Raw genomic sequence first — 26,433 nt, 5'->3', positions numbered from 1 at the left:
TGCTGTGTGGTGAGTTTGAGTGGGAGGAGTGGGTACATGGTCTGCGCAAGCATTGCACAGCTGTGGCTAATATGTGCTCAAGCTGTACCATTAATCCCATATGGTCCTCTTTAAGGTGTTCGGAGACCACCCATGCAGACTGTGCCTCTGCAGATTCACCACTGCTCTCCTGCTCATGAAAGCTCCACTCAAAAGAGGTCTGTCTGATAGTGGCTGCCACCATTGGATAAATTACCTGGGCCTCAAGCCAAGTGTCTGTTCCTTATGTTAGTGGCTTGTAGCTGACACCGTATAAACACAGAGCTATCCTGTGTGGGATGCTAAACACACAGGGCTTCAGTCTGTGCAGGGGCGAGCCTTGTGCTATGTGCAGATGGAAGTGTGTTTACTGCTGGGTTGCACAAGTATACTAAAATACATTCAAATGACTCCACTGCTTTCGTCACAAAGAGGGGAAAGCTTCATCCTTCAAAAAGCAGCTGCCTCATGAAGTGTTCTTCACTGAGTATTTTTTAGTTAAAAATTGGAGGAAAGTGGCCTTCTTCCTTCTTGGACTGGCATAGTCATGGTTTCCAGGAGGGGAGGGTAGGTGTCTGTATGTGAAAGCTCATGAAGAATTGACATCTAGCTGGCTTACACACAAAAGCATTAAGACCTCTTCGTAGTGGTCATGGAAAAGCAACAGTGTCTGCCAGGACTGCAGGGGTGCACAGTGGATGCACGTGTTTATAGTGACTGTGGAACTGCCCTGAGCATCCTCACATCTTCTGTGCAGTGCGTGGTGTGGGGCTGCTTTCAGTGCTGGATACCTGTGTCTGGATGTCAAAATGAAGTGTTGAAATGGCTCAGATGTTGGATTTCCAAAGTGGCTGTTTCTATCTGCAGAAGGGTACAGTTGCATGTGTCATGGTTTAACCCCAGCTGGCAACTCAGCCCCACACAGCCACTCACTCGCTTCACTGGTGGGGTGGGGAGAGCTTCAGAAGAGAAAAAGTGAGAAAATTCATGGGTTGAGATAAGGACACTTTAAGTAAAGCAAGGAATTAATTCACTACTTCCCATGGTCAGGCAGGTGTTCAGCCACCTCCAGGAAAGCAGAGCTCTGTCATGTGTAGCAGTGACTAGGGAAGACAACTCCGATCAATGTCCTCCCCCTTCCTTTTTTCCCGAGCTTTATATGGTGAGCATGGTGTCCTATGATATGGATTGTTCCTTGGGTCAGTTGGCGTCAGCTTCCAACTCCTGTGCACCCCTAGCCTCTTTCCTGGTAGGGTGAGGCTCAAGAAAGACTTTAACTGTGTAAGTGCTGCTCAGCAATCACTGAACTGTCCCTTTGTTATTTACCAATGCTGTTTTCGGCACAAATCCAAAACAGAGCCCATACAAGCTACTATGGGATAAACTAAATCTATTGCAGCCAAAACTAGCGTAGCATGTTAGAGATTGAGTACCTTTCCTATTGCTTCTCAGTGACATGGTAGGACAGATGGCTTACATGCTGATAAATTCTGGAATAACTTTGTCACTAAGCTACCTAGCATCTGTAACAGGGTATTTGGTGAAATACTTCAAAACAAACCTGCATGAAGCAGTGCTGTTAGGTACTCAGAATCTGAGACTATCAAAACCAAGACAAGCCACAAATCTCCTATGTTGCTGAAGTAGCTGGCAGGGTGTTTTCTGATGTCTCACCAACCCCAGACCACACAAGGTGCTTCAGTCCCGAGCACTTTGGTGCTCCAGTGTGGAGTGAAGATGGGTTGAGCAGTACAGGACTGCATGAATGGGGATTTCCTTCGGACAGCCCTTTGCACAGTGAATCACAGTCAGTACAGCAATTCTGGTTGCAGATGGAAAAACTGAATCTTGGTGTCTGTTGTGGCCAGGGATTTCCCCAAACAGTAATTGCTTCTGATAATTTCTAGTGTGTTGGTTTTGGCCTCAGAAACTCCATCCATTGCAGCTTTCGTGCCTGGTGTCTACTGCACAGAAGATGTTAGACAGCCCTATCTGAATGGGCTCATTTATCTCGGCAGGATTTTACATGCTGTTTCTTATAACTGTCTTGACCTACACCCAGTGTGAGTAAACATGCTCTTCAGTAACGCAGAGGTCACTCTGGCGTCTGGAAACCTCGGAATTACTCACTGCTCTTCAGCCTTGCCAAGGCAGGGTTTTCTTTGCAGCTTCATCTGTTGCACCTTTCCCATCTCCAATGCATGCTGGTGCCTGAGGGTGGATGTTCTTGTTGGTCCCCTGTGCTGAAGCTTGGTAACCTTCCTTTAGTAGTATAAAATACAACGCAGTGCTAAGGACTTGTTGCCTAATGCCTCTGCCGGCCCCTGGGAGGTCTTGGTAAGAACTAGCCAGGGTTTTAACCTTGAAGCAACCTGAATTGACCTGATGAGGTTTAGGATTACCTTAATCCTGCAGAGATGGTTACAGCACTCGCACGCTTCAGACACAATTCTTAGTTTTGTTGTGCTACACTTGTAGGATTCTGCCTCTACAGCTGCTTCTATCAGCGCAGCCTTGTTGATCGAGGCTTGGCTTTGCATGTGTGGAAGCACACCATGTGTTGTGGGGAGGTGCTGCTTTGTGTGTGTGTGTGTGAAGTAACAACCTCAGGACTCTCACGCGAATATTTTGTGCTTAGCTTGGACAACGTTGCATTTGACTAAAATGTTAATGTCTGTGGTAAGGTGAGACTTGTTTCCTGTGAATTGGGTGGTGGTGTTGCTGGCTTGGGTGTAGCTGCAGGCTCCAGTGTGCCGTGGGAATAAATGTACTGACCCCTGGGGAGCAGAGACCTGGCACAGGGTCATTCCCCTTTCACTCCCATGCCATGCCCAGAGGAAGGAGGTGTAGTTTGTCTCCTGTCGCTTGGTTTCAAACTCCGAGCCAAGTGTTTCCCAGCAGTGTGGCAAAGGCACAACGCCTCCTTTCCCTCCCCGCCTTCCCTCCTTCATTTAACAGAAATCCACTTTCCTGCATGTTCACTCCCCACTGCAGGGACTTCCCTTGACAAGTCATTCCTGAATGATTAATCAGCACGGGAGCAGCGTACGTTGCCCTGTCCCCATTGCTTCCTGGTGCTTCCCGGTGCTTCCCTTCTCCGGTGCTTGACCCTGGGGCAGCAGAGTGAGTGGTAATGCGGGTCCAGGCCTGCAGCCTTTCCCACAGCCCAATCCCACGCTGCCTGGCCCTTTCTGGGAACGTTCCCAAAATGCCTGTTGCCCGTGGGGTCAATGCACCCACTCCGCAGGGTGCTGCTGTCCTGGAGGATGGGGGCTGCTGTGCGCCCCGAGCTGTTGGGGAGCAGGAATGTCACTTTGAGTGGTGAGGCATGAAGGGGCTGCAGCCGTGTTCCTGCCTGGCTGCCACTCATTCCTGCCCCGAAGGGCACAGCTCTGCAGTTGAGGGGACTTAACATCAGCCAACGCAGCGTGGGGCGCATCCGCCATTCATGGCAGAGGGGAGCGGGAGCTGCGGTGTCCCAGCTGCTACCGGGGCCAGGACCGGCACCGGCGGGGCGTTGGGATGAGCTCAGCCGCAGGGAATGCGCGTTGCTGGGCGCGAGGGGCCGCGCTCACAGAGCCCATTGTCGAGGCGGTTTTGGCAATGATGTCATGGACGGTGGCGTGCCGCGGCAGGCCCTGCGTGTTCGGGACAGCCAGGGCCGCTTCTCCACGGGCACGGGGGCTCCCATAGTGGGGAGTGTTTCGGCGCCCCATGGCTGTGCCGGTTAACAGGCCAGGGTTTTGGGGTCAGTGCCGTGGTGGTGCCTGGCGGGCTGCCCTGTGGAGCTGGCGAGCGGCTCGCTTGCTGTGAACAAAGCAGCACTCATGGAAACTTGCTGCGGTACAAAGGCTGATCATTCACACTCCCTTCTGTTTTTCCCTCCCCTGAAAGGATCTGGAATAATTAGCACAGCATTCCCGTATGTGGCTCGGCTGGGTATCTGCTCCGCAGTCCTGCAGCTGCGAGCTGGGACCTGCTTGGCAGTGAGCAGCCGAGTCTGAAATAGCCAGTGTGAATGGCAGCTCTTATTATGCTGCGCTGCATCCTCACTCGCTGCTAATCCTGTCCCAGCAGTGTGCACGCAGCATGGAGCCCTCCCTGTGCTCGTGGTGAAGATGCTCCCCAGGAGCACTTGTGGCAAGAGGTGGATGTGCCCTGACACTCCTGCCTCAGGCTGTTCCTGAGCACAATATCAACACTTTTACTTTCTCATGTCCATAACTTGGTATATGGCTCTTAAGGCAACAGAAGCCCTAGGTATATTCAGACTGAAAGTATTAAGGAATTTGATCATAAGCCACCCGCAGTTTGACTTTTTTCCCCACCCAGCCTAACAATTCCTTATTTTGAAATTCTTGACTTCTTCCAGCCCCCCTGGGTGTTTTCAGTTTCTCTTGGAGAAGCTGTGTTGGTTGCTGTTGCTGTTACACTGCGGGCTTTAACTTGCTTCATGTTATGCTTTCTCTTCTGGATGTGAGATGTAAGTGGTCTCTAGATGCCCATTAAGAAGTTGGGCAGAACTGTTTTAATCTGTGCTTCACTTCTTTGAGCTTCACTGGTTTGATTCTTTTTATTCTTTTCTGTATTAAAAGTCTGGTTTTGTTTTTTCTTGCTAAACCTACACTGAAAGGACTGGATTTGAACTTAATTTTTACAGTTGTCTGTTCCACCTCATAAGAGATCCTTTCTGGAAGACCAGCATCCGCCAGTAGACAACACAAGGTGGTGGATGCACTAATGGCCTGAAGCTCTCTGATCTGAATGGCTTCAAATCCAGTTAAAGTAAAAACTATTGAAGAACCTCTGAATTGTAACATTTAATCTTTTGAATCATGAGTCTCACAAAGGAATCTTACTTTATTTTGTTAATAACCAGACACACTGGTAAGCATAGAGGAAAATTATTTTTGTCCCCCTGCAACAAAATAAAAACCTATCACTTTTTCCCATCCTCCTGCCCGTACCCAGACCAGCACTCAGTTACAGTTCTTACAGCTGTCCTTTGAAATGGCATTATTCCTCTGAAAAACTCACCTTGGAAGAAGCTTAGTGGATCTGCTGTGTACGTGGTGTATCACTTACACTTCCTGAAGGTATGCTTCCCCAGGTGATGAATGCCCTGAGGCTCATTGGTGGAACTGGCCTCTGGCTGAGCCTTGGCTGGGTGCAGGAGCTAAGCTGAGAGCGGATGAGCTGAAAGCCTGCTGCTATGCAGGTAGGCTGGATGCTGAGAAACACCTCTCCTATGGGTCACTGCACCGACGGCAAACACTGCTGAGAAGCAGGGAAGCAATGGGGCTAGAGCATGTTGCTGTTAGAGGCTGGCAGGTCACAGCTAGGAATCCACGAAACTGGCCTGCGTTCAGCTGCCCTGGTGCCAACTGTGTGCAATAAGCACAGCCTTGTGCTTTTCACAGCCCAAGCTGGCTGCATGGGGCCAGGCAACAGCTATGGGCCGAGCCCCAGGAAGCTGTGAGGTGGACCTGGGCTTAAGGGTCTCTGGAGGAAATGGTTGCAGTATGTTCTTAAAGCCCAGAGGAACCCGTGTAATTGATTTAAAGACATATTATCCCTACAGAGGATGCCGCTAATGTCTTTAGCAGGCGTGGTAAGCTTGTGAACATACTGTATGCTTCAGCAAAGAATTTCCTTAGGCAGCTTGCTCAGCTCCATCTCATCTGCATGCTTCTGTTTGGCATTCATGAGTGCGGAGCAGGGCTTTCGAAGAGCTCTGTTCAATGTGGAGTTCTCACTGTTGCAGAAGATTAAGCCCTAGTGAGAGCTTATTTTTTCTGTCTTTCAACTGCTATAGCTGATTAACAGTAGACTAGAATAATTAGAGGTGGGAAATGCTTGGAAACTTCAAGGTATAGGGATTTAAAATTCCTACAGTATCTACATAAATGATCCATAACTGAGATGAACTTTGTGTGCTATACCAAGTTCCTTCCATGTCTGGAAATAAGGAGTAAGGGCTGCTGGTGAGACAGCTCCTTTGTGTAGTATTAAAGGAGCGTACATCTTGGGGGGTTCTTCTGTCTAGTGCATAAAGCAGAATTTTAAGTAGGGAAGACATCAAGATTGGAGAGAGTGAACACTTCTTAAAGAAGCTGGATGCAGATGTCACATGTGAAGGTTAGCAGACTTTGCCCAGGCTGTGAACAAGACAGTGTTGACTGCAGCCTCAACCAAGAAACAGCTTTAAAAATGAAATTTGCCACTCAGAAGTTGCTTTTTCAGTCCTTCATTTGTTTCACAGCACTTTGAGCAGTCTGTATTACTAGCTCAGTTTAGTAAGGAAGCTGTCTGCTTTGGTAGCTTATCTTGTTTCCCTTAATTGTCCAACAGAAAATGACTTGCAGCTCTGCTCTAGGGCAGGGTTCAAGGAGTACTGCCCCAGTTTTTGTGCTTAATCTGATGGAAAGCAGGCTTGCACATGAGCAAAAGACACTGCTCACAAACTTGTTTGTAACACTGGGGCTTTTTTTGAATTGTAGAATAGTTTTGAAGAGACCTAGTGAAGGTCATATAATTCAAGCCATGTACTGCAGGTAAAGTTTAGGGTTCTCTGCTGGAGTAGATGAACTTGCAACCTTCAAATTAATGCCAGGTTTCAGTTCTGGCACTTGCTCTTGGGGCAGCTGCAAGCACAGATACAGAGGACCAAGCTCTGCCGTGCTGGCGGTTTTCCACTTGGTAGATTGAGCTGGGAAGTATTTTGTGGCCCAGGTCATAAAAATGACACACGTTTGTCTCAAGACGTCGTATTGCTAGCTCAGGCTAGTCACGCTGCTGGCTGAAGCCTAGGCACTTTAACATCTTCCTTTGTGCTTTAAGGAGCGTGATATTAACAGTCCAAGTATAACATATCATATTAATTTTTAGTATAGAGCAACAATTATAAATCAGCTTGAGCAGTTACAACTTGGTTCCTTTTCAAGACTGAGACTGTTGGTTTGTAATGCTGGCCTATGGAATTGCCATAATCCATTTTTTTGGGCCAGTTGCCACTTAGTTAATAGGATAATAAAATGGTACGAATTAACAATCTAGACTCAGAGGTGTGATGGGGGAAGCAAATGAGCTCTGGTTCAGTCTGTTTTCCTCTTCACCCTACCAGGCAGGCGCTTAAATTCTAATAGCTGACTAAGAAGCAGGATACTCCCACATAAAACTTAATGTTGTAGGCTATATATAGGCTTTTTTTCACAGAAGAGTGAGTGCTCGCTTGTTCAGTGCTGGTGTTGATTCTGCAGAACAGCTTATGTCTGGTTGGCAGGTTTTCCCTGCAGTCAGCCTGCAGGTCATGTCGAGCTGCATCCTGACGCCAGGACCTCTCAGCAGCAGGCGGACTGCAGCCTGACCCTGCGGACAGCTTCTGCCTGTGTGCAGCTGGATGAGGGCTGCATCTTGTTTGATGGCAGTTGCTGTTTTGTTGACACTGGATTGCCATCGCATACTGTTAGAGGAGGAAAGCAAGTTGGAGTAACTGAAGCTAAAATGCATGTTGAACGGCGTAGGTGGGAATGCAGATTTGTGTTAAATCCAAACTTGAGTGTTTCTGCTTTTTCTGCTTCTTACTGGTTTAGGACTGTGTGTCTAACCATGATAATTTGCAGACCATCTGAAAGTGGTCACTAAAAGCATTAAAGAATTTGGAGTCCGCACAGAATGTCAGTAGGACTTGCATGTAACAGCCCAAAAATTCTTTGTTCTAATGAAAAAAACCCCTCACCCTTTCCCTGTTCTAGATGACACCTCTAAAGTTGGTTGGTTGTGTCTCTAGTTGAGCTGAAGTCCCCCCCGGTACTGGTCTGAGGCAGGTGCGAGGTCCTGTGGCATGGATGGATTCCTGCTTCATGCCTGAGCTTCCCATAAACGCGTCCTTCGAAAGTACAAGTGAGATGGCTGTCAGCAGGTATCCTGCTCCGGTGCAGTGGTGTGACTCACCTGTGCAGGAACTTTGATCTTCAAAGCACACATCTCCTCCTGGGTACAGTGAAACAGTGAGTGAGTGCACTCTGGCATGCATGCAAGTGCATCTTGCAGATGTCAACATAAGTACTGTAACGTGAATAAAGCAAATGATGCAGATTGCCACCCTTTCTTCAGCAGAAGTTACATTAAAGCTGTCTGCAGTGGTGCTGTGAAGAGTTTGTTCAGCCCCACTAAATTATCTTGGCGGCTGAGATGCGACAGCTCACTTCCTCCAAGCCACGGGAAGGCAGGGATCCGGTGGCTGTCGCCTGCCTGGAGAGGATCCTTTAATCTGCGGAAACTCGCCCGGTGCCATGGAGTAAACACACACTCTTCACTTCAGCTGAAAGCAGACAATCTGTTCCTGTCTACCTAATTCATTGGCGCTGAAAGCCAAACACTGCTGATGGTGGAGGTGCACCCTCCTCGACTGTCGTTCTGAAGCACTGACCAGAAGTGTGCTGTCTCTATGTTGTAACTTTACAGTAAACTCCAGAGAAGCAATTGAGAAACATGGCTTGAAAGGCACTGTAAAGCTGCACAGTATAGATGGTGTAGGTAATAAGTATGCCTAAAAGTAATTTCAGTAGGAAAGCAGCGTTTCAAGATCTGCTGTTGAAGTAATCCGTTTTCCACCCTGCGATGGCCAGAAAAAGTGTCTTGAAGCAGACCAGGGAATAGGGAGAATCCAATGGAAAGCCAGCTGAGCTGGGGTACACAGCAGTGCCTGCAGTAATGATTGTTGGTGCTTAGGTGTCATAGGAAACATGTTTTTTTTCCACTGTTCTAAAACCTTGGCAGTACTACACTGTCAGTGTGCACTCGGAGCTGGTGGGGGATGCTGCAAATCTGGTTGTACTATGAGGGTTTCAGGGTTCTCTGAGCCAGTGCTGCACTCCTTGTGCAGGACCTGTTCATGGATGCTTCTCTTCCTGGGTGCCACTTGCATCTTAATGCCTGAGAGATCTTGGGGAGAATGCACTGAATGTTTTCAGTCAATTAAAAAGGCAGCACTAAAGTAGAGAGGCTGAGTGGAGCTGAGCTTTACATCAGCACTTGGAAGCCATGCCTGCTTTGGCTGGACGCTAGTTTTTTCTTGACCATGGAGGGTCCTTTTATATCATGATAGAGATAGTGAGCCAGAGTCGAGCTGCTGGTGGGATCCCCTGTAGCTGGGAGCAGGGTACCTGTGGGAAGGGAGCGCAGGCGGTTCTGCTGGGTGCTGATAAGGTCTCCTGTCCTGCTCAGGAGTTCTTCTCCCTCCCTCTTCCCCACCCCAAATGAAAGCAGGCAAGCCCTCCTACAAGCAGGCTTGGAAAAAATTACATCATGAGATCCCTATGCCTGTCAGGAAGCTGGGAGGCTGCAAGAGCTTGCTAACTGTGCTAACAGAGTGCAGTTGTGGGATGGCACCAGCCCCGGAGAGGAAGAGCTGTCCCATTCCTGTGGTGACCTTTTCCTGTCACTGGACAGCGGTCTGGGGCTGGCCTCTCTGGACGAGGCTGATGAGATGGGATATTCTTGCTCTCGATCTGAAGCTGTCTTATGTACAGGCTCTGTTTCCACAGGTCAAGGACCACTGCCCAGCCGTGCCTCCAGAGATGATGATGGGGTGCCAGAGGAAGCTCTGAGCACGCGGCCGAGTGCTGCAGTAACCGCAGTGCATCCCATTATAGACATTATTTATGTGCTGTAAATATGAAACGAGCCATTCTTTATCTCGATAACGTGCTGGTAGCAGTGTGCTCGAGGTGATTCTGTCCCATTGGCTTTCCTCTCTGGGAGTGCTGGATGGCTTTCTGAAGCCAGGTTACTTGTAGCATACTAAATCATACTGTGTCCACTCTGGTAAAAATGCCGATGTCAGTGTAAATTTGAAACCGAAGCTCGGAGGTGTTCCTGGCACAGGGATGCGGTGGCTGGCTGCATGCTGCAGTGCTGCGTTGTGAGCGGGTGGTCCTGCCGCAGGGGTGCGGGATGGAGGTGCTGCAGGCACGGGGGCTCACACCGACAGTCTGGGTTTTACACTCTGCAGCCATTAATTCCAGCTTGCAGAGCTCAGGCACTATGGTGAGCTTGCCAGCACGGCACTGGGTCTCTATCGTTTAAAATGTAGCTCTTCCTTCTGCTCCAGTGTGAGTTCTTCCAAGAAAGCTTTCCTTAATAGATTGCAAGGGAGTGTCTTCTCTCCACTGACCAGTTTGCAGTTCTACTGGAAAGAGGGAGGAGATGGGTTACAGCAGGAATGTTTAGCTGTTGCTAAGAGATAAACTATTGCATGATGCAGGCTTTTACCTTGAAACCTGTAATTAAAACCCAGCGGAGCTTGATCACCTCACAGATATCTATTGTGTATCTCAGACTGGATGTGAAATCATCAGTGAGCAGTCAAGTGGCTGACACTTACCATAATGCTGTAAGATTAGTCAAAACTAGGGAGTTTTATATTAAAAAGCCCTAGTGCAAATAAAATCTGAGTATAAACCAGGCTTTAACTATCCAGAGAGGCCAAATGCACCTCAAGGTCTGAAGTTACAGTATTGTCTGTTCAGGACATACCGTCCTATTGTGAAACCATGTAAATATTAACTACTTCACCTTAGCATTGGGTTAAAGGGAACACACCCTGGTGCTCACTGTTCTTGGTGGCTATTCTGTATAATCACTTGTTTTGAAAGTCAGGAGATCTTTTTGTATTGATAAGATGGTGTTGGGTTGCTGCTGTGGTTTCTGTAGCTGAAGAGGCACAAGTAAGGCATGCCCGTGGATGTTGGGCTTGGTGGGGCTCAGCTTGGAGGAATCTCTACGTGTTAACACTCTGAATTTGAGCTGGAATAGGCAATTGAAGTACCAAATGCTTTTCTTTTGGTATCTAGGACTCAGTAAGATCCTTGTGCATTCTGGTGGCATGAAAGTGAGTTCATACCACTGAACTTGTCTTTACTCCAGCATCTGCTCCAGGCACTGGAGAGCAGACAAAAGCTTCCAGGTCACTTGTAGCTTCTGTGACTAAAAAGGAGTTTCTGCAACAGTTTTCACTGAAATGGAGGAAAGAATAGAAAAAAGCTCTGCTGTAACCTGCTGCTGTGAATGAAAGGATCAGTCAGGCTGAGAGCATCCCGAAACACTGCAGAGGAACCCTGGTTTGGGTGAGCTTGGACAAACTGGAGCTTTTACGAATGTAATACAACCTGAGTAGCAACTACAGTCTCAAAGGGAGTGCATTCAATTTGTGACTCACTAAAACCAAAGTAAATTGCAAGAGTATTCACAAAACTGTAAAGGTCACTTCATAAGGCCAAAGTGATGCTAAAAAATATTCTGTCCCTTCAGACAGCTTCTTACAACAGTCTGATCTTGATACCTTAGACTTAGCTGCATGGTGTGTCTTAAAGTAGAGCCGCGGTGGTGATGAACTTTTGCTAGGCTAGAGCGTAACATGGAAAAGCCAGAGCTGGCTTTTCCTTTTCTTCTAACTCTGCATTTGTAGTGTGAATGGATGACTTTTTGTGCAGGCAGGACTGTGATGGTGCAAAGGATGCTCAATGGGCCTCCACTCTCCACTTTGCCATTTGTGCGCAGGTCATGATATATCTGGATTTTGTTCTAATTCCAAAGCCTGGCTTTCTTGGACTTCATCATATAGCACTTTTTTTTTTTGCTATCATTTTTAATGCAAACTATTGCTGTGTGTGAGGAGGCATGTTGCTGTATATAAATGTGGTTTCCTAAACGGTGCTTTTAGCAACCCCTGTTGGGATGCTGTTCTTGTGAACTCCATCACATGCTGTTTGGCCTCTTTCATAAGATACAAATGCCATTAAATACAACAGGTGGCACTTATCATCCAAATGCAAAATGCCAGAGAACTTAAACTGCCAATTCTTCTAAGCTTAATGCTGTAAAGCTTCAAGGGCAAGTCACACGACCCTTGGAGAGCACAGAGCTCTCAAGACAGCTGGAGAGCACTGAGTGCTTGGACTCCTTTCTTCCCTCCTGTCTAATACAGGGCACGAAGAATGATGTCTCTCCTTAAGCAAGTGTCTGCAGTGACCTGGGTTGCTTTTCTTGTCCTTGATTACCTGAGCATGAGTGCAGGCACAGTATTTTAAAAACATGCCTCTTTAGGGTGGGAAATAAACAGTTATGTGTCTTTTGTCTTCCAGATAGTAAAGCCATAGTTGATGGAAACTTGAAGTTGATCCTTGGCCTGATATGGACCCTTATCCTCCACTACTCCATCTCCATGCCAGTGTGGGAGGATGAAGGTGATGATGATGCAAAGAAGCAGACCCCTAAGCAGAGGCTGCTGGGCTGGATCCAGAACAAAATCCCTTACTTGCCAATCACAAACTTCAATCAAAACTGGCAGGATGGCAAAGCACTGGGGGCTCTTGTTGACAGCTGTGCTCCAGGTAAGTCCTTTGCTCTGATGGTCAGTGTTTTCCTTGCTTGCTGTCCTTGTGGCTGCTCTGCTGTTCTCATGGAGGAGGTTTTCACTGCTGAGCTGGAGACAGAGTGAGGCTTTCAAGAAATCCGAGTCCAAAGAGGCCAGCTGTGGGAAGCAGCAAGTAGTAAATGAGTTGGCCAAGAGAAATACTGGCCTAAAGCAGAATGTGATTGCATTATTGGAGGCGCCAGGTCTAAACTTTGTATTGGGTGCAAGGGACAAAGGCGCAAATGCTGGCTTCTAAAGGCAAGAAAGACTTGTTCTCACAGCAAGTGCCAACAACCTTTCAACTTCAGGGCGCAGCAGGAGGCTTCGTGTGTTCTGCTGAAATAGGATTGCAGAGGGAGCACAGAGCAGCCAGAAGCTGTACACTACCTGATGCTTCAGTGTTTAGCAAGCTGAGGCTGTGCTACTTAAGGCGAGTAATGTGATGAAGTGTGAAAAAGGCACAGTTTCCTCACCTTCTTGTAGAACAGCCTTGCTAGTGCGCTTGCTGGTGTTCATCTAATACGATCTGGGGTGCTATTGCAAGCGCTTGAAATGTTCTTTTCCAAATTTGCTACAGGAGAGCCAGAGAAACATAAAGGATGGGTAGATGTATTCATCCTGAATTTAGGGTGGTGGCTTGCACAGCTTAAATTTAAATCAATGCAGTTGTGTGACGAGCTATATATTATTACTATTTAGTTGATAGGCAGGGTGAGTCTTTCTGATTTTGCTGTTACTGCCTGTGCTGTAAGGGCCCGTGGAGATGTTGGCTGTTGTCTCAGAATCGTTTCAGTGAGCAGCACGCACTCATCTTGTTTTGGCTACTTCTGCAAAGTTCTGAATGTCTTTCTGTATAGCAGTGCAATACAAGTGGCGGTGGAGCTTGCACTTGGTTTCTTCAGCGAGAGAAGCTCCTTTGCAGATAACCCCTAATAACTGAAATGTGCTTGCAGGCCTGTGTCCTGACTGGGAGACCTGGGACCCGAAGAAGCCCGTTGACAATGCCCGTGAAGCCATGCAGCAGGCGGACGACTGGCTGGGTGTGCCGCAGGTGAGGCTGTGTGGGCACTGGGATGCAGGCTGCCTGTGGGAGCACAGCACATAGCTCTGTGCTTGTGACTAGCTTCATTTTAAATTGAGCCAAGCAGGTGAAGTTGTTGGATGCTTCCAAAGGTTACAGTTTACTCATGTGAAGTTGCCTGAGAAAGGGCAAATTGTAATGAAACACACTATTACATTTCAGAGCTCTGATTGTAAGGTTTTGTGCAGGTGTCTCCACTGAAGGCAGCTGGTGTTGCAGCATGTGGGGTGGGGGAAAAGTGCACGTGGAGTGGTGCCTGCTGTGTTAGTCCTTGAAGTGAGTTTGTTTTGCTGCACTGAATTCCACAGTTAAAAAACCCAGCCCTCACCTGGTTTAGGAAATCACCTGCAAAGATGACTTTCAAGCACAGAACAGTGTATTTGCAAATGGGATTGTTTTCATGCTGATAAAGTTGGTTGGAATTGCTGAAGTCTCTGAAACTGAGCAGCTTGTGTCATGGGAGCAGGAGAGGAGAAGAGCCTGGTCACAAGTTTCACTTTGAAAGCACTGCAGTTCAGAGCTCTAGCACACAGGGTTAGGAATTACTGATTCTTTCAGTTTTAATGATCCCCGTTTTGCTTTTTGAGGGGAACATAGCTACCACTGTCTTGCCTTGCTATAATTTAATTTGCCGCAGCCTCCTGAAAACCCCTAATAATCAATGCACAAAAAAGCCCCCAAACCACATTGGGGCCATAATAAGCTTCTTTATTTTCTTGCCATGAGATAATAAATGGCGCTGTGTGTATCAAAGGGAAAATAAACGTAAGAAATTGCAATAGCATGTGGGAGTTTTGAAATGTAGGACTGTGTCATAGCTGTGTTTCTGTGTTGACATGCGGTAACTAAGCACTGGTACAATATACTTAATTGTGCTGTCTTTCAGGTTATTACCCCTGAAGAAATTATCCACCCTGATGTGGATGAACACTCTGTAATGACTTACCTGTCCCAGTTCCCTAAAGCCAAGCTGAAACCAGGAGCTCCTTTAAAGCCCAAACTGAATCCAAAGAAAGCAAGGGCTTATGGCAGAGGTAAGGACTTGGTGAGCTTAAGCTGCACAGAGCATTTAACTCTTCAGAAAGCTGGGTGGGGTTTTTTGCTTGTGTTGAACTCCAGACCTACAGTAACTGACTTCAAAGTTTCACTTGTATACTCTTGGTGTGGTGCCTAGTTTCAGAAATACGTGGATATAGTCCAAAAGACACTCCTAGTTCTAACATGTAAATTCCCCGAAGTCTCTGAACCTGTTCTGCAAGCTGCCAGCCTTGCAGTCCACAGCTGGAAGAAGCAGCATGATATGGGGCTAAAACAACCCTGGTGTGAAATTTAAGCTGTAAACAGTATTGCTGCTGACAGTCATTGATCTAGCAGCGAATGCTTCTTGTGATAAAGCACTCCTTTAAAGAGGAAAAACCTCTTTACATCTCTGTGTGTGTCTGAGCAGGCTCTCTCTAGAGGCAGAGTCTCCAGTTTCCCAGGCTTTATGGCAGATGGATATTAGGGTAGACTAATTCTAAATAAGGTATTTGTATCTACTGGGAGGTGTGAATGTGCAAAGGTGGGTTGTAACACCTCAAACATTAAATAGTGCCAAGCCTTTGTTGTAAAGGCTGTGTTTGCTAATTGGAAGGACTTGTCCATAGATGTTTATGCAACTGTAGATCTACATAGGCATTCTTATTTCTAACTTAGCTTTTAAATGGATAATTTCCTGTAACTTCTGATGCGGTCTACTCCAGATTGGAATACAATCACAGCTGAATGAATAACACATTTTTACCTTTAATATGCTTGGTATGCAGCAAAACATCGCTGAAACATTGCTCTTTGCTCTCCATTCCATCTCTTTTTTCTTCTTTAATTTTTCATTGAGACTTAACCAGTGGAATGAATGGACATGGTCACTATCTGTGCACTGGAGAGCAGTCATTATAGTCAGAAGTGGGTTTTAGCACTTACCCTGCTTGGGGTTTATGTCCTTCATTGGTGCCTTCCACAAACCACAATACACAGACATATTTGTCAGACCCTGAATTATAGCCTGCCTGTACTCCACTTACTGTGTAAATGGCTGATCAACCTGCCTCAGTCTGTAAAATCTGGCTTTAGTAATTTTCTTATTCTTTCAAAAACTGCAATTACTTTGTCATCTGCTTTCATGCATACGTGCTCTGGAGCCATTGTAATGTAAATTATGGAGGGGGAGAAGCTCTTCTTGAAAAATGGGTGTTTTCTTAATTTTAATTGCCAAAACAGGGTCACTAAATATAATTGACAGTTCTGACTGCTAGCATACGTCAGAACTGAAAGGTGACTCCAGCAGCAAGGGCTCACTACCAAACTGGGCAGGATCTTTTAGACAAATGTGTAACAGGTCTTCATGCTTCCAGAGAAAGGTGACTGTCAAGTGTGAAGTGGGTCAGTCTTAGCATTGTTTATTGTTGTTTTTCTGTGTAAGTTGCTCTTAACTTCCCATCATGAGTCTTAGTGGTAGCACAGGACCCCGGACACTGTGGTGGTTTACTCTGAGGGCTGCTGTGTGTAGACCTGATGTGAAGTGAGCTTGCAGAGGTGCTGTACAGAATTGTGCAGATCCTCACTGATGCACTATGAGTTTTCATTTAACCACCAAAGCAGATCTCTGATAAAAGAGTAAAATCCAGAAGTTGCAATGTAGGATAAGAAAGTGCTGTGACTAATGCTGTCCTGGCTGAAGCTGTCTGCTGAGGATAAGCTATTCTTCTTGTTGTGCTTGCAGAAAGAGGGATACTTAACTCAAATACCATATCCTGATGCTTGTGCGGTGGACTGAAGATACACAGTGAATTTATAGCTGTTTAAACTAGATGATAATCTAGGGCTTAGTTTGAAAGAATGAATATGTCAATTGTTAACACCTTATCAAAATGCTCAGATTTCCTAGTAAAAACATGATCTTCCTTGCATTGCTCTCAAGTTATTGTTTTCTGAAGGTAAACAAGTTCAGGAATTCTGTTGTTCACCACCACTTCCTTTATAATCTATCAGACGTTGCACTTTCCACTAATTGTGCGATGGAGCAGCAGTGCCCACGGTTTTATGAATAAGCCAGCGAGTAATTCCCTTGGAAGGAAGGGTATATGTGTTTGGGCTAGTCTGGAACCAGCAACTTTGGGAAGTTCTTCCACCCACTCAGTCTGACACCATCATGACAGGTGTCATAACCTGGGGCTATGTGTAGGGAGATGATGAAACCCTGCTGGTGTTTGCTGTAGCAGGCCCTGTGCTGAGGAATAAGGAAATGCTGATTAAAAGTGAAGTGGAAGTGGCACTGAATTGCAGGATTTTCATGGTTTAAAGAGGTTCCTGCATGCCATTTGTACAGTGTTAACTCTGGCAAGGTTGGTTGAGCAGCTTTCAAAGAACAGTAAATCTGAGCAGTGTCTGTACAGCTGAGTTCTGAAAGTGGAGTAAAATGAGACAGTGTAGGTAAGAACAGTCTTGCTTTAAAAACTCTTTCACCCTTGGCTCTAGGGTAGCACCTTTACCAAAAGGCTTCCCAAAATTCATCTCCTGCCCTCCTTACCTGCCCTTCCAGTAGTGCAGGACCATTGCGTTTAGCTGTGTGAAAGAGAGCAACTCCTACTGCACATAGCCCTCTCAGTGTCAGTCGGGCACTCACAAGCTGTGGAGTTGACCCTCCATACATTGCTCAGGCAAACTCAATAACTTGCTTTCACCTGAAACCAGATGCCAGCTGAGTTCTTGACTCATCCAGAGATCCCGAGATGGGCTGAGCCACAGGGATTCAACCAATTTGTACAAATGCTGATATTGTAAGAGTAGGGATGATTGTGAATGTGATGCTCTGGGCAGTTGGTGAAGAGGCCTGGGAAAGCTGGTGCTGGGGGCTGGTGTGAGAGAATGGATTGGATGGCTTGCAGGTAGCCTCCAAACTACCTTTTGGGTTTTGTAGCAGCAGCTAATGTACAGCTCTGTGTCTGTCTCACAGGGATTGAGCCTCATGGGAATATGGTGAAGCAGCCTGCCATCTTCACAGTTGACACCATCAGTGCTGGGCAGGGAGACCTGATGGTCTTCATAGAGGATCCAGAAGGAAACAGAGAAGAGGTATGTATGGTAAATATTTTGTGTGGAAAAGTAAAGCTGGTCTGAATGCTGAAGTTTTTTCAGTAACCTTCATCTTTCACAAGTGAGGTCTTAACAGATAAGTAATCTAAAAGGAAATTGCAAAATGCTATCTATCAAAAGTGCAAGCCTGAAGATTTTCCTCATAATTGCCTTACTGGATGAACTTGAAGAAAATGTCACTATCTGCAATTAAGCAACACAACTCCAATGTCCGGTAGTTGTAGTACTTTAGCTTGGCTAGCCAAGTGTCTATGTTTTTAGATAACATACATCACTAAATCACTGTCTGCCCTTACTCATTCTGCAAGAATGGCTAAAGCAGCTATTTAGATGCCGTGAATCATTTTGAGTTAAAATGCTGGTTTTAATGTTTATAGAAACTTCTCATCCAAGTGTTCCACTTGATCATGTTACAGCATTCCAGAAAAATACAGCTGTATGTTGGACTTCATGTCTCCTTAGTTTTGGCTTGCCTTAGTAAAGCAATTAACAGCAAGGAAAAGGGCTGGGGGTGGGGAGATGGTAGCTTGCTTTGTCTCATGAAATAATAAAACTAATGGGGTTTTTCCATATGAGAAGAGGAGGTAGCAAGGATCGCTGCTCTCACAGCGACAAGTCTGACTCTGAAAATAGTTCACAATATCAAGTGCTACCCAGAGTGTGTAGGCACAGCTCGATGGTGCATGTGTTTTCTCTCGTAGGCGAAGATAACACCGTCCAGTGACAAAAACAAGACCTATTCAGTTCAGTATGTGCCAAGGGTTACTGGACCTCACAAGGTGGGTTGTGCGTCAATAGCCAGTAATCTGTTGCTAAATGTGCTCCTCTTCTGGTTGTTAACATGAGCCCCTGAGGGCTGCCTGCGTGCTGGCAGCATAAGTCACTTGGGGCATCCTGAAGAAGTGTAACCTGGTGTGGCCTTAGTTCTCCATCTAAGCTATTGGTCTGCCCCCTTCTCAAGGGGAAAGGGGGGGTGTTTGGGTATCAGGTGCTGCAGTTGACTCTCCACTCACATGGGGCCACTTCCTGCAGTTCATTAAGCCAGTTTTATGAGTTGTCACAGACACGCAGAGGAAGGTACCGGGTTGTTTCTATAAGGCATTTCTTTGTTCATGATACTGTACATCATAGGGGCTGTGCCCACATGAGAGAAGGTTCCCCACACAGCTCTGTCCCAGGATACCTGCAGAAGCAGGTTTATGGGTGGTCCCATTGCTTGGCACTGGCCCAAGTGGCTGGTCCCACAGCAAGCTTGAAAAGATAAATGCAACTTCTGCTGCCACTTCCTCTCTGGATGGTGATCTGCCTCTTACTGGCACATCTAGATTCAAGCATCACCGCTTCAAGGAGGTGGCCACCAGTTCTGCTGCATGGACAGGATGAAGGCTGTGGGATGGATGGTGTGAGGCATAGACCCTGTGCTAGGAATGCAGATGTTTGAGCCCCTGCTTGGCTATGTGGCAGTGACACAGAGTTCTGCCTCTGCCCAGTGGGTCAAAGCTGACACTTTCTGTCTTTAGGTTTCAGTCCTGTTTGCTGGGCAGCACATCTCCAAGAGCCCGTTTGAAGTGAACGTTGACAAAGCCCAGGGAGATGCGAGCAAAGTAACAGCAAAGGGACCAGGACTGGAGACGACAGGGAACATTGCCAACAAGCCTACCTACTTTGACCTCTACACAGCAGGTAGGCAGGATGAACGAGTGCTGAAATCGTGCAGCTTCCTCAAATGTGAGGAGAACCTAAGCCTGGGAGGAATAAACAAACTGAAAAGGGGATGAGTATTTGCAGCCTCCTCAAGTTGAGAGGTGAAGTAACAGCCAGGCTGCTCTGGAGACATCAGCTTTGTATGAAACATTTGAAGTATGGAGCTGAGCTGGGGCAGGAAGGTGCTAAGCATTACCCAGAAATTTGCCATGCACTTGCTGAATGGCAGCAGGCAAGTTCCTGGCTGTTTTCTTCCCCAAACTCATTTTAAACAGGAATGTGAAATGCCCACCTCTGAAGGATGAACTGTGAGTAAACTGTAAACGCCTCATGCGTTCTGTAGTTAGCTTTACGAAAGAGCCTGCCACAGTGCTACCTTGAGTTCATACTGCAATGACAAACTGGTGTCAACCTCTATTGTAATTATTAGAGGGTTACTATCTTCATTAGGGCATCTTCATCATGTGACTTGGTGCCTGTTATTAGGCCAATGCTGTAGCCTAGAGGAATGAGTCAATAAGATGCTACAAATGCTAACTCATTTCGAACAATGTGAAACTATTTAGGGCAGTTACTTGAAGTATTTAAACACCAAAATATGCCGAGTAGCATATTTTAAATTGCCTCCTGCCTAAGGGTGCTTGGAAATAAAATGCAATGTGGTTACAGCGAGGGGAAGTGTTATGTTCAGCCTCTAATTGGGAGAGGGAGTGGTCTGAATCACGTAAAGACATGTCAGGCCTCTGGAAGTGTCTGGAAAACTGTTTTAGCTGCATGATGGGTTGAGTGAGATGTGAGAGAAGCAGGTCTCACAAAAGTGAATGTGTATAGTCCAGCAGAGAAGGATCCTTGTCCAGACCATCATGCACATTGCCCAAGGTCTTCACCTAAACTGCTTTAAAGCTTGAAAAGTTGAATTGACTGGTAAATTTGTGGGCTAGCATGTGACAGAGGTGCTGCAGGGTGGTAGCAATAGGGTAAACCAGGCTGTGTGTGTATTCAGTATTGTAATACTGTTGTGAAACCCTGTGGCTGGAGCAGCAGAGCCCTGTCAGTTTGATGGCTTCATGTAGATGCCTCTATCCTGTCTTGCCCCCTCCTCACTTGAATGTCTGGTTGCTGTCAGCAAAAGCTGAACATTTAGGCTGTGCCTAGAAATGGTAGCAGAGGATGGCTGGCGGAGCACAGAGAGCTGGCTGTGATCCTAAAGGCAGTGTGTGTTGCTGTGGGGAAGCCAAGGCTCAGCTGGGCTTATTTCCTTTGCAGGTGCTGGTGTGGGTGACGTGAATGTGGAAGTGGAGGATCCTCAGGGGAGAAGCCTTGCTGAAGTTGCTATAGAAGACAAAGGCAACCAAGTCTACCGTTGCACCTACAAACCTGTGCAAGCTGGTCCTCACATTGTCAAAGTGACTTTTGCTGGGGAAGCAATTCCCAAAACTCCTTGCACTGTTCTCGTTGGAGAGGGTATGCTTTTTAAAAATGCACCTAAATGCAGTTGGTCACTTTTCTCCTTGGGTGTGATCACAGAATATGCTTGGTTTTGCCTGGGGCATTCTCTGTGCCTTTCAACATCTTGGACCTGATTTAGTCGGTCACCTGGGTATTCACAAGGCAAAACAGTGCTCTCTAACAGTAATACAGCTTTTGTTGCTAGAGTTTCCTTTCTGCCTAGACCTCCGATTAAGCTGCCCTTATTTTTTTGAAGTGTTTTATGCAGCTATGCAGTGTCTTGCTGTTTTCCACCTTTGTTCCTCAAATTACTGTATTTACTGTTTTCCTCCTTAACTGACACCTAACTTGCTTTCTGTTCCATCCTTACGTGCTCCTATGCTTTTAGATATCTGCTCATCTCTCCTGAGCTACCCTCCATTTGTGGAATTTTGGACTTCACTGCTAATGGCTTCATAGTTGGTAAGAGGTGTGCAGGATGCTTCGTCACGTGTGCTTTCTGTAAGCTTCTAGCCTGCAGCTTGTCCTGGCAAAAAGGGCTTTTGTTTTTGTTGGGATTGGGGAAGAAAGTTGCAAATGGTGTATGTCCCAGTCAGAGAAACTGGCTTAACCACAAGCTGCCTGACACAGTTGTGCGAGGGCTCTGTGAGCTGTTCCCACCTCACACTGGACACGCTCCTGTATGCCCCACTGAGTTTTCGGAGCTAGCAGATGGCATGTGATCTTTGCTTACACCATCCAGTGTAGGACACGGAGTGATGCTGGCTGCTGCAGGGGTGAGGATGAAACTTGTAAGCTATTGAAATGAGTGAAAACCTAATGAGCAGCTTGGCAGACTTGTGCTCCTGCTGTAAGCACGGCGTATTGTGGGGAAATGCATGTTGGGTTTACACTGCTGGCAAGCTGTCATTATTTGTAAGTCTGTTCAAACCCTTTAGGTTTCTGGAATTGAAGACCCCGTGATAGCTGGGATTGTGTAACAAAACTGTTCATAAGTGCACGTTCATATTTATGTAGCCACTCTGCAAGCCTAGAGAAACACGTGGAGTAAAGGGGCTAAGCATAAGCTTAAGTTCAGCCGTATGTAACCTACTGCCCCTGCCCGTGGCTGCTTTGGTCTGCAGAAGGCTTGATGGCTTTGCTTCTGAAAGTGTGAGCTGCGACAAGGAGGGGGGTTTTGATGTGACATCTCTTGACAAAACACATGTAGAAGTCTGCTGTACTAATAGCAGTTATTCCAGGCATGTGCTTCTGAAAGAACAGCACAATAAGACGGTTCATGGGGGCTTATCTGCAAAGGGAAGCTTCACCCCATGCTGCAGTGTGCCTCTCAATGCAAAAGATGTCAAGAAGATTGTGCCTAGTATGGTGAATATCTGTATGTGATAGCCATGTAACAGTTTTGTATTGATAACTGGCATCAAATTGGAAAACAACAGTGCTTCAGAATTTGTTTTAATTCTAAAAGATGGCCATCTTAGGGGGTCAGTATTGCCTGTCTGCACCTACTGCCCAAAAGCCATGGGACATAGACAATGGCTGTGCAGACTCCTATCTGTCTGCCTTAAGTGTTATTACATTAAAACTTGTGCTGAAAGCTAAGCTGTGGTTGTCCTGAGTCAACACTAATCTAAAGGTTGTTCCAGGCTGGCTACGCTACGTGTATGTTGAGAGTGAAAGGCGGTATTGATGTCTGAAATTCCCTTGCAGCCTGCAATCCAAACGCATGTCGTGCCACTGGCAGAGGTCTGCAGCCCAAGGGCGTCCGCATGAGGGAAACTGCTGACTTCAAGGTTGATACCAGAGCAGCGGGGAGTGGAGACCTTGCGGTGACTATAAAAGGACCGAGTAAGTGTTGGGGTGAATTTGTGCTGTGGATGTGTTTTGGAGAAGGGAGGAAGTGGAGATTGCAAAATGGAAGAGCAGCAAGGATATAATGGCCTGATGGAACCAATGGGATTTGTATCACCATGAAAAGCTAAATTTCTGATACTTTGTGCTTAATGTGAAGGTTTTGATCTGCAGGGCTGGGTGAGGTTACACCTGGGTTTAGGTCTTAGTGCACATTGGTTAGCAAAACTGAGAAAATCCACACCTTTGCCTGCCGTGGCCTCCAAGCTGTATGCATTCTCATTGTTTCTTCATTGTTTCTTCATCTGATCCATAGGAGTAAGTCATGTTCCAGGCTTTTGGCAGGGTGAAAATCCTGCTCTCGTGAAGCTAGGGAGTGTCTCAGAGCAGCACTTCTGGCTGCACTGGATGCTTGGGCTCAGGAGCAGGGTAGGCTGACATTAAGACCTTCTACCAGGCTCCGTCCCCAAGTCATTTGCTGTGTTAAGAGCTCTGGATGTGGCGCTGCCTGGGCTATGGCAGGCTGGGGCAATGGAGCACTGGTGGCCGTGCTGCTGCTCTGGGGGAGCTGCTGTGCTGGTGTTGTACTTGTGAGCCAGTCACCTCCCCCCGGCTGAGACAGCATTAAAAGGTGCATTGTATTGCCTTCACCTCCTCCACACGCACGGTGCTCTGACTGTGTGGCTTAATGCGGTTAAGGGGGGAAAAAAAGCAACAGACGTATTGATGTAAATTTTAGTGTATTAAGCTTTTCTCCCTAAATTCTTCATCTTGAAGAAAATGAAAAGTAGGCATTCCCTGCATACTTGTGGTTGCAAAGTCTGACAAATGTTAAGCTTTTTTGTTTTAACATATGACATGCATCATACTGCAGACTAAGAAAATAAAACACAAGGGAATCTATTAAGTCTGGTAAGTTAAAATACCTTCTGCTGTATTTCTTCTGGAAGTGTTTGCTGTCTTTGTCCTAGAGGGCAACTAGAACTAACTTCCTATATAACCTGACCTTTTCTCTTTTTTTCGGTGGAAGAAATTTAGTCTTGCAAGCTAAAATAAATACCAGAAAACATGAACTTGTCTCAGTAATTGAAAGCAGGATGGAAGCTGTTAAGTTTAATGCTGAACTGATCTTTCAACAGAGGGCTTGGAGGAGCTGGTGAAACAAAAAGGCTTTATGGATGGTGTATATGCGTTTGAGTATTATCCATCTACCCCAGGGAAGTACGTTGTCATGATTACATGGGGTGGGCACAACATCCCAAAAAGGTGAGTTGGAAGAAGCCTTTTTGAGTTTTGTGCCCTTTGATGGGGTGTGTAGTTGGTGGGCTTTTAAAACAATTCTGACCTTTGAAGAAACTCTGGGGGACAAGTTACTGGCAAGCAGCTGCTGTGAAAGTTTATCTACAGCCTGTGCAAGGGCTGCAGCAGCTTATATTGAGAAAGCTTTGAAGGGTGATTTGCATCAGTCTCACTAAACCCAAATGCTGAGTACAAAACCCAATAAAACTTGGTGGCTTATGCAGCTTGGACTGTGCTGTGAGTTTTTGAAGGGATCTGTTATTTCAGTGTCCAGGGCTACAGCAAGCAATGCAGACCAAGTATTTGACGCTCAGGATCTGTGGTGCAAGATGGAAGTAAGTGATGGGTTGGATGACCTCTCTGCTAGAGAAAGAGTCTGCTGGGCACTGTGCCACCACACAATAGCATCTATTAATTTGGAAAATCCAATGTAAAGCCTCATTAAAATGCCTGGGGAAAAGCGTGGATGCTGTATTTGTCCTTATTTCTAATCCCATGCTTTGCTTTTCTCTTGTAGCCCTTTTGAAGTTCAAGTGGGTCATGAAGCAGGTCCTCAGAAAGTGCGAGCCTGGGGACCAGGATTGCATGAAGGTGTTGTGGGCAAATCAGCTGATTTTGTGGTAGAGTCCATTGGCACAGAAGTTGGCTCTCTTGGTATGTTTCTTTACTTAGTTTGCCTGAAATATTTATCAGTTGCAATGCTAGCAATGAACTCATGAGAAACAATAGATTTCCCAGCAGTAGAAAACCCCAAACATGTCTGTAAGGCTTTTGGTCTAGACACAAACTTACATCAGAGTATCAAAGGCAAGTCCTAGAGACAGGAACGTGCATGATGGGGAGTGTAAAGTTATGGTTTTGTGGGATGATATCCAAAAGGGAATGATGAATTATCTCCTATATTGCTGAAGAAGGGTGACAGAGAGCATCATTTGTCGTTAAGGCTTATAAAAATTAGTTTGGGGAAGTGATGTTAAATTAGCAGCCACACAAACCTAACATGAGAAACCTACTTGTTACTTTTTCAGGCTTTGCTATAGAAGGCCCTTCTCAGGCTAAAATTGAGTGTGATGACAAGAACGATGGCTCATGTGATGTGAAGTATTGGCCCAAAGAGCCTGGTGAATATGCTGTGCACATCATGTGTGATGATGAGGACATAAAAGACAGCCCTTACATGGCCTTCATCCGGCCGGCTTCAGGAGACTTCAACCCAGATAAGGTGGTGTATAAGAAAGAGTTCACCCCTGCGTAACACATCTTTGATATAACTGCAGTAAAGATATTTCTGAAGGCTTCTGGTAATAAGCTTGATTCTTAAGCTGCCTCTGCTTAATGCTCTGAATTTGCCATGCTCCAGCCAGATATTACTCGGCTTTTTCTAATAACACTGTTGTGGTTTTGATTTAATGTAATGAAGACTTGCTGAATTAGTCCAAATTCTCAGCTTTCACACTAGCCTCTACTTGTATCACATGCTTCCTGGGTTTTGTGGGAAGGGGAAGGTATTTAGAAATAAATTGCTTAGTTTTACTTCTCTTTCTGAACTGCAAGCTAAGACTCTTGGGATGGTTTTTTTTAGGTGAAGGCTTATGGCCCGGGCTTGGAGAGGACTGGCTGTATAGTGAACAATCCTGCTGAGTTCACAGTTGAAACCAAGGATGCTGGGAAAGCACATCTGAAGATGTATGCACAGGTAAGAAGCCAAAGGCAGCCATGTGAAACTGCAGCAAAAGGGCTTTAATACAGTTGAGAAAAATGCCTTAAGTATTTCAGCTCACTTACACACCACTTAATTCTGGGCATGTGTAATTCTCTCAAAGCTCTGTGCTTTGATCTGTGTAATGTAGTCAGGCAACAAACCTAACTCAAGACAAGGTGACTTCTCTGTGGCATGTGAAATACATGGCTTTGCTTCCTTACTTGGAATCTCCTCAGCAGAGCAAGATGTAATTTCCTGGGGTTGTCATTTGGAAGCACCCAAAGTGTCTTTGAGCCTGTGAATTTCAGGCAAGCTTGTTAAAATATGTGTTGTAGGATGGTGTTAGAAATGAGCAAGTGTAAGTCTTCCTCATCTAACAGGAGTGTGATTTGCATGTTCCTTCAGTATTTCTGAGCTGCAGTTCTGGGGAAAAAAAAATCCCAGCACCACATTCTGGGACAGTCTTGGGCTGTTCAAATATTACAAACATTTTCAAAGTACCTGAACCCTATGTATTACTGCTTTTTAGGATGGAGAAGGAAACCCTATTGATATCCAGATAAAGGGCAAGCCTGATGGTGTGTTTGCCTGTTCCTATGTGCCAGTTAAACCAATCAAACATACAATTTCTGTTGTCTGGGGAGGAGCCAACGTTCCCAATAGCCCCTTCAGGGTAAGTACAGAGATGGATATTACTAGGTCTTGCTAAGTAGGACATTCATGCTCCCAACTGCTTCTCATTACAAGTAGGATGATAAAACCCTTCAGTGAACTTCA

The 26,433-nt window shown here is 46.1% G+C and overlaps 1 protein-coding gene across 3 annotated transcripts in view; it reads left to right on the top strand.

The window, feature by feature from the left end:
• Positions 1-26,433, top strand: part of FLNB (filamin B) — a gene marked incomplete at its 5' end in the record, with an annotated part of 70,876 nt that overhangs the window by 11,439 nt on the left and 33,004 nt on the right. For all 3 annotated transcript variants that reach the window (XM_080625808.1, XM_080625809.1, XM_080625807.1), the window contains 13 exons: positions 12,165-12,413; positions 13,390-13,487; positions 14,404-14,551; positions 17,512-17,630; positions 18,353-18,430; positions 19,172-19,334; positions 20,622-20,819; positions 22,515-22,652; positions 23,795-23,921; positions 24,472-24,608; positions 24,983-25,176; positions 25,537-25,650; positions 26,186-26,329. In XM_080625808.1, coding sequence (XP_080481934.1) covers positions 12,165-12,413; positions 13,390-13,487; positions 14,404-14,551; positions 17,512-17,630; positions 18,353-18,430; positions 19,172-19,334; positions 20,622-20,819; positions 22,515-22,652; positions 23,795-23,921; positions 24,472-24,608; positions 24,983-25,176; positions 25,537-25,650; positions 26,186-26,329 — 1,907 coding nt within the window. The remainder of the gene's footprint in view (positions 1-12,164; positions 12,414-13,389; positions 13,488-14,403; positions 14,552-17,511; positions 17,631-18,352; positions 18,431-19,171; positions 19,335-20,621; positions 20,820-22,514; positions 22,653-23,794; positions 23,922-24,471; positions 24,609-24,982; positions 25,177-25,536; positions 25,651-26,185; positions 26,330-26,433) is intronic.

The sequence above is a fragment of the Psittacula echo genome (assembly GCF_963264785.1).
Source record: "Psittacula echo genome assembly, chromosome: 9".
Taxonomy (NCBI): Eukaryota; Metazoa; Chordata; class Aves; order Psittaciformes; family Psittacidae; genus Psittacula; species Psittacula echo.
The sequence above is the reverse complement of the archived record's forward strand: the minus strand, read 5'-3'. Positions and strand labels throughout refer to the sequence as shown.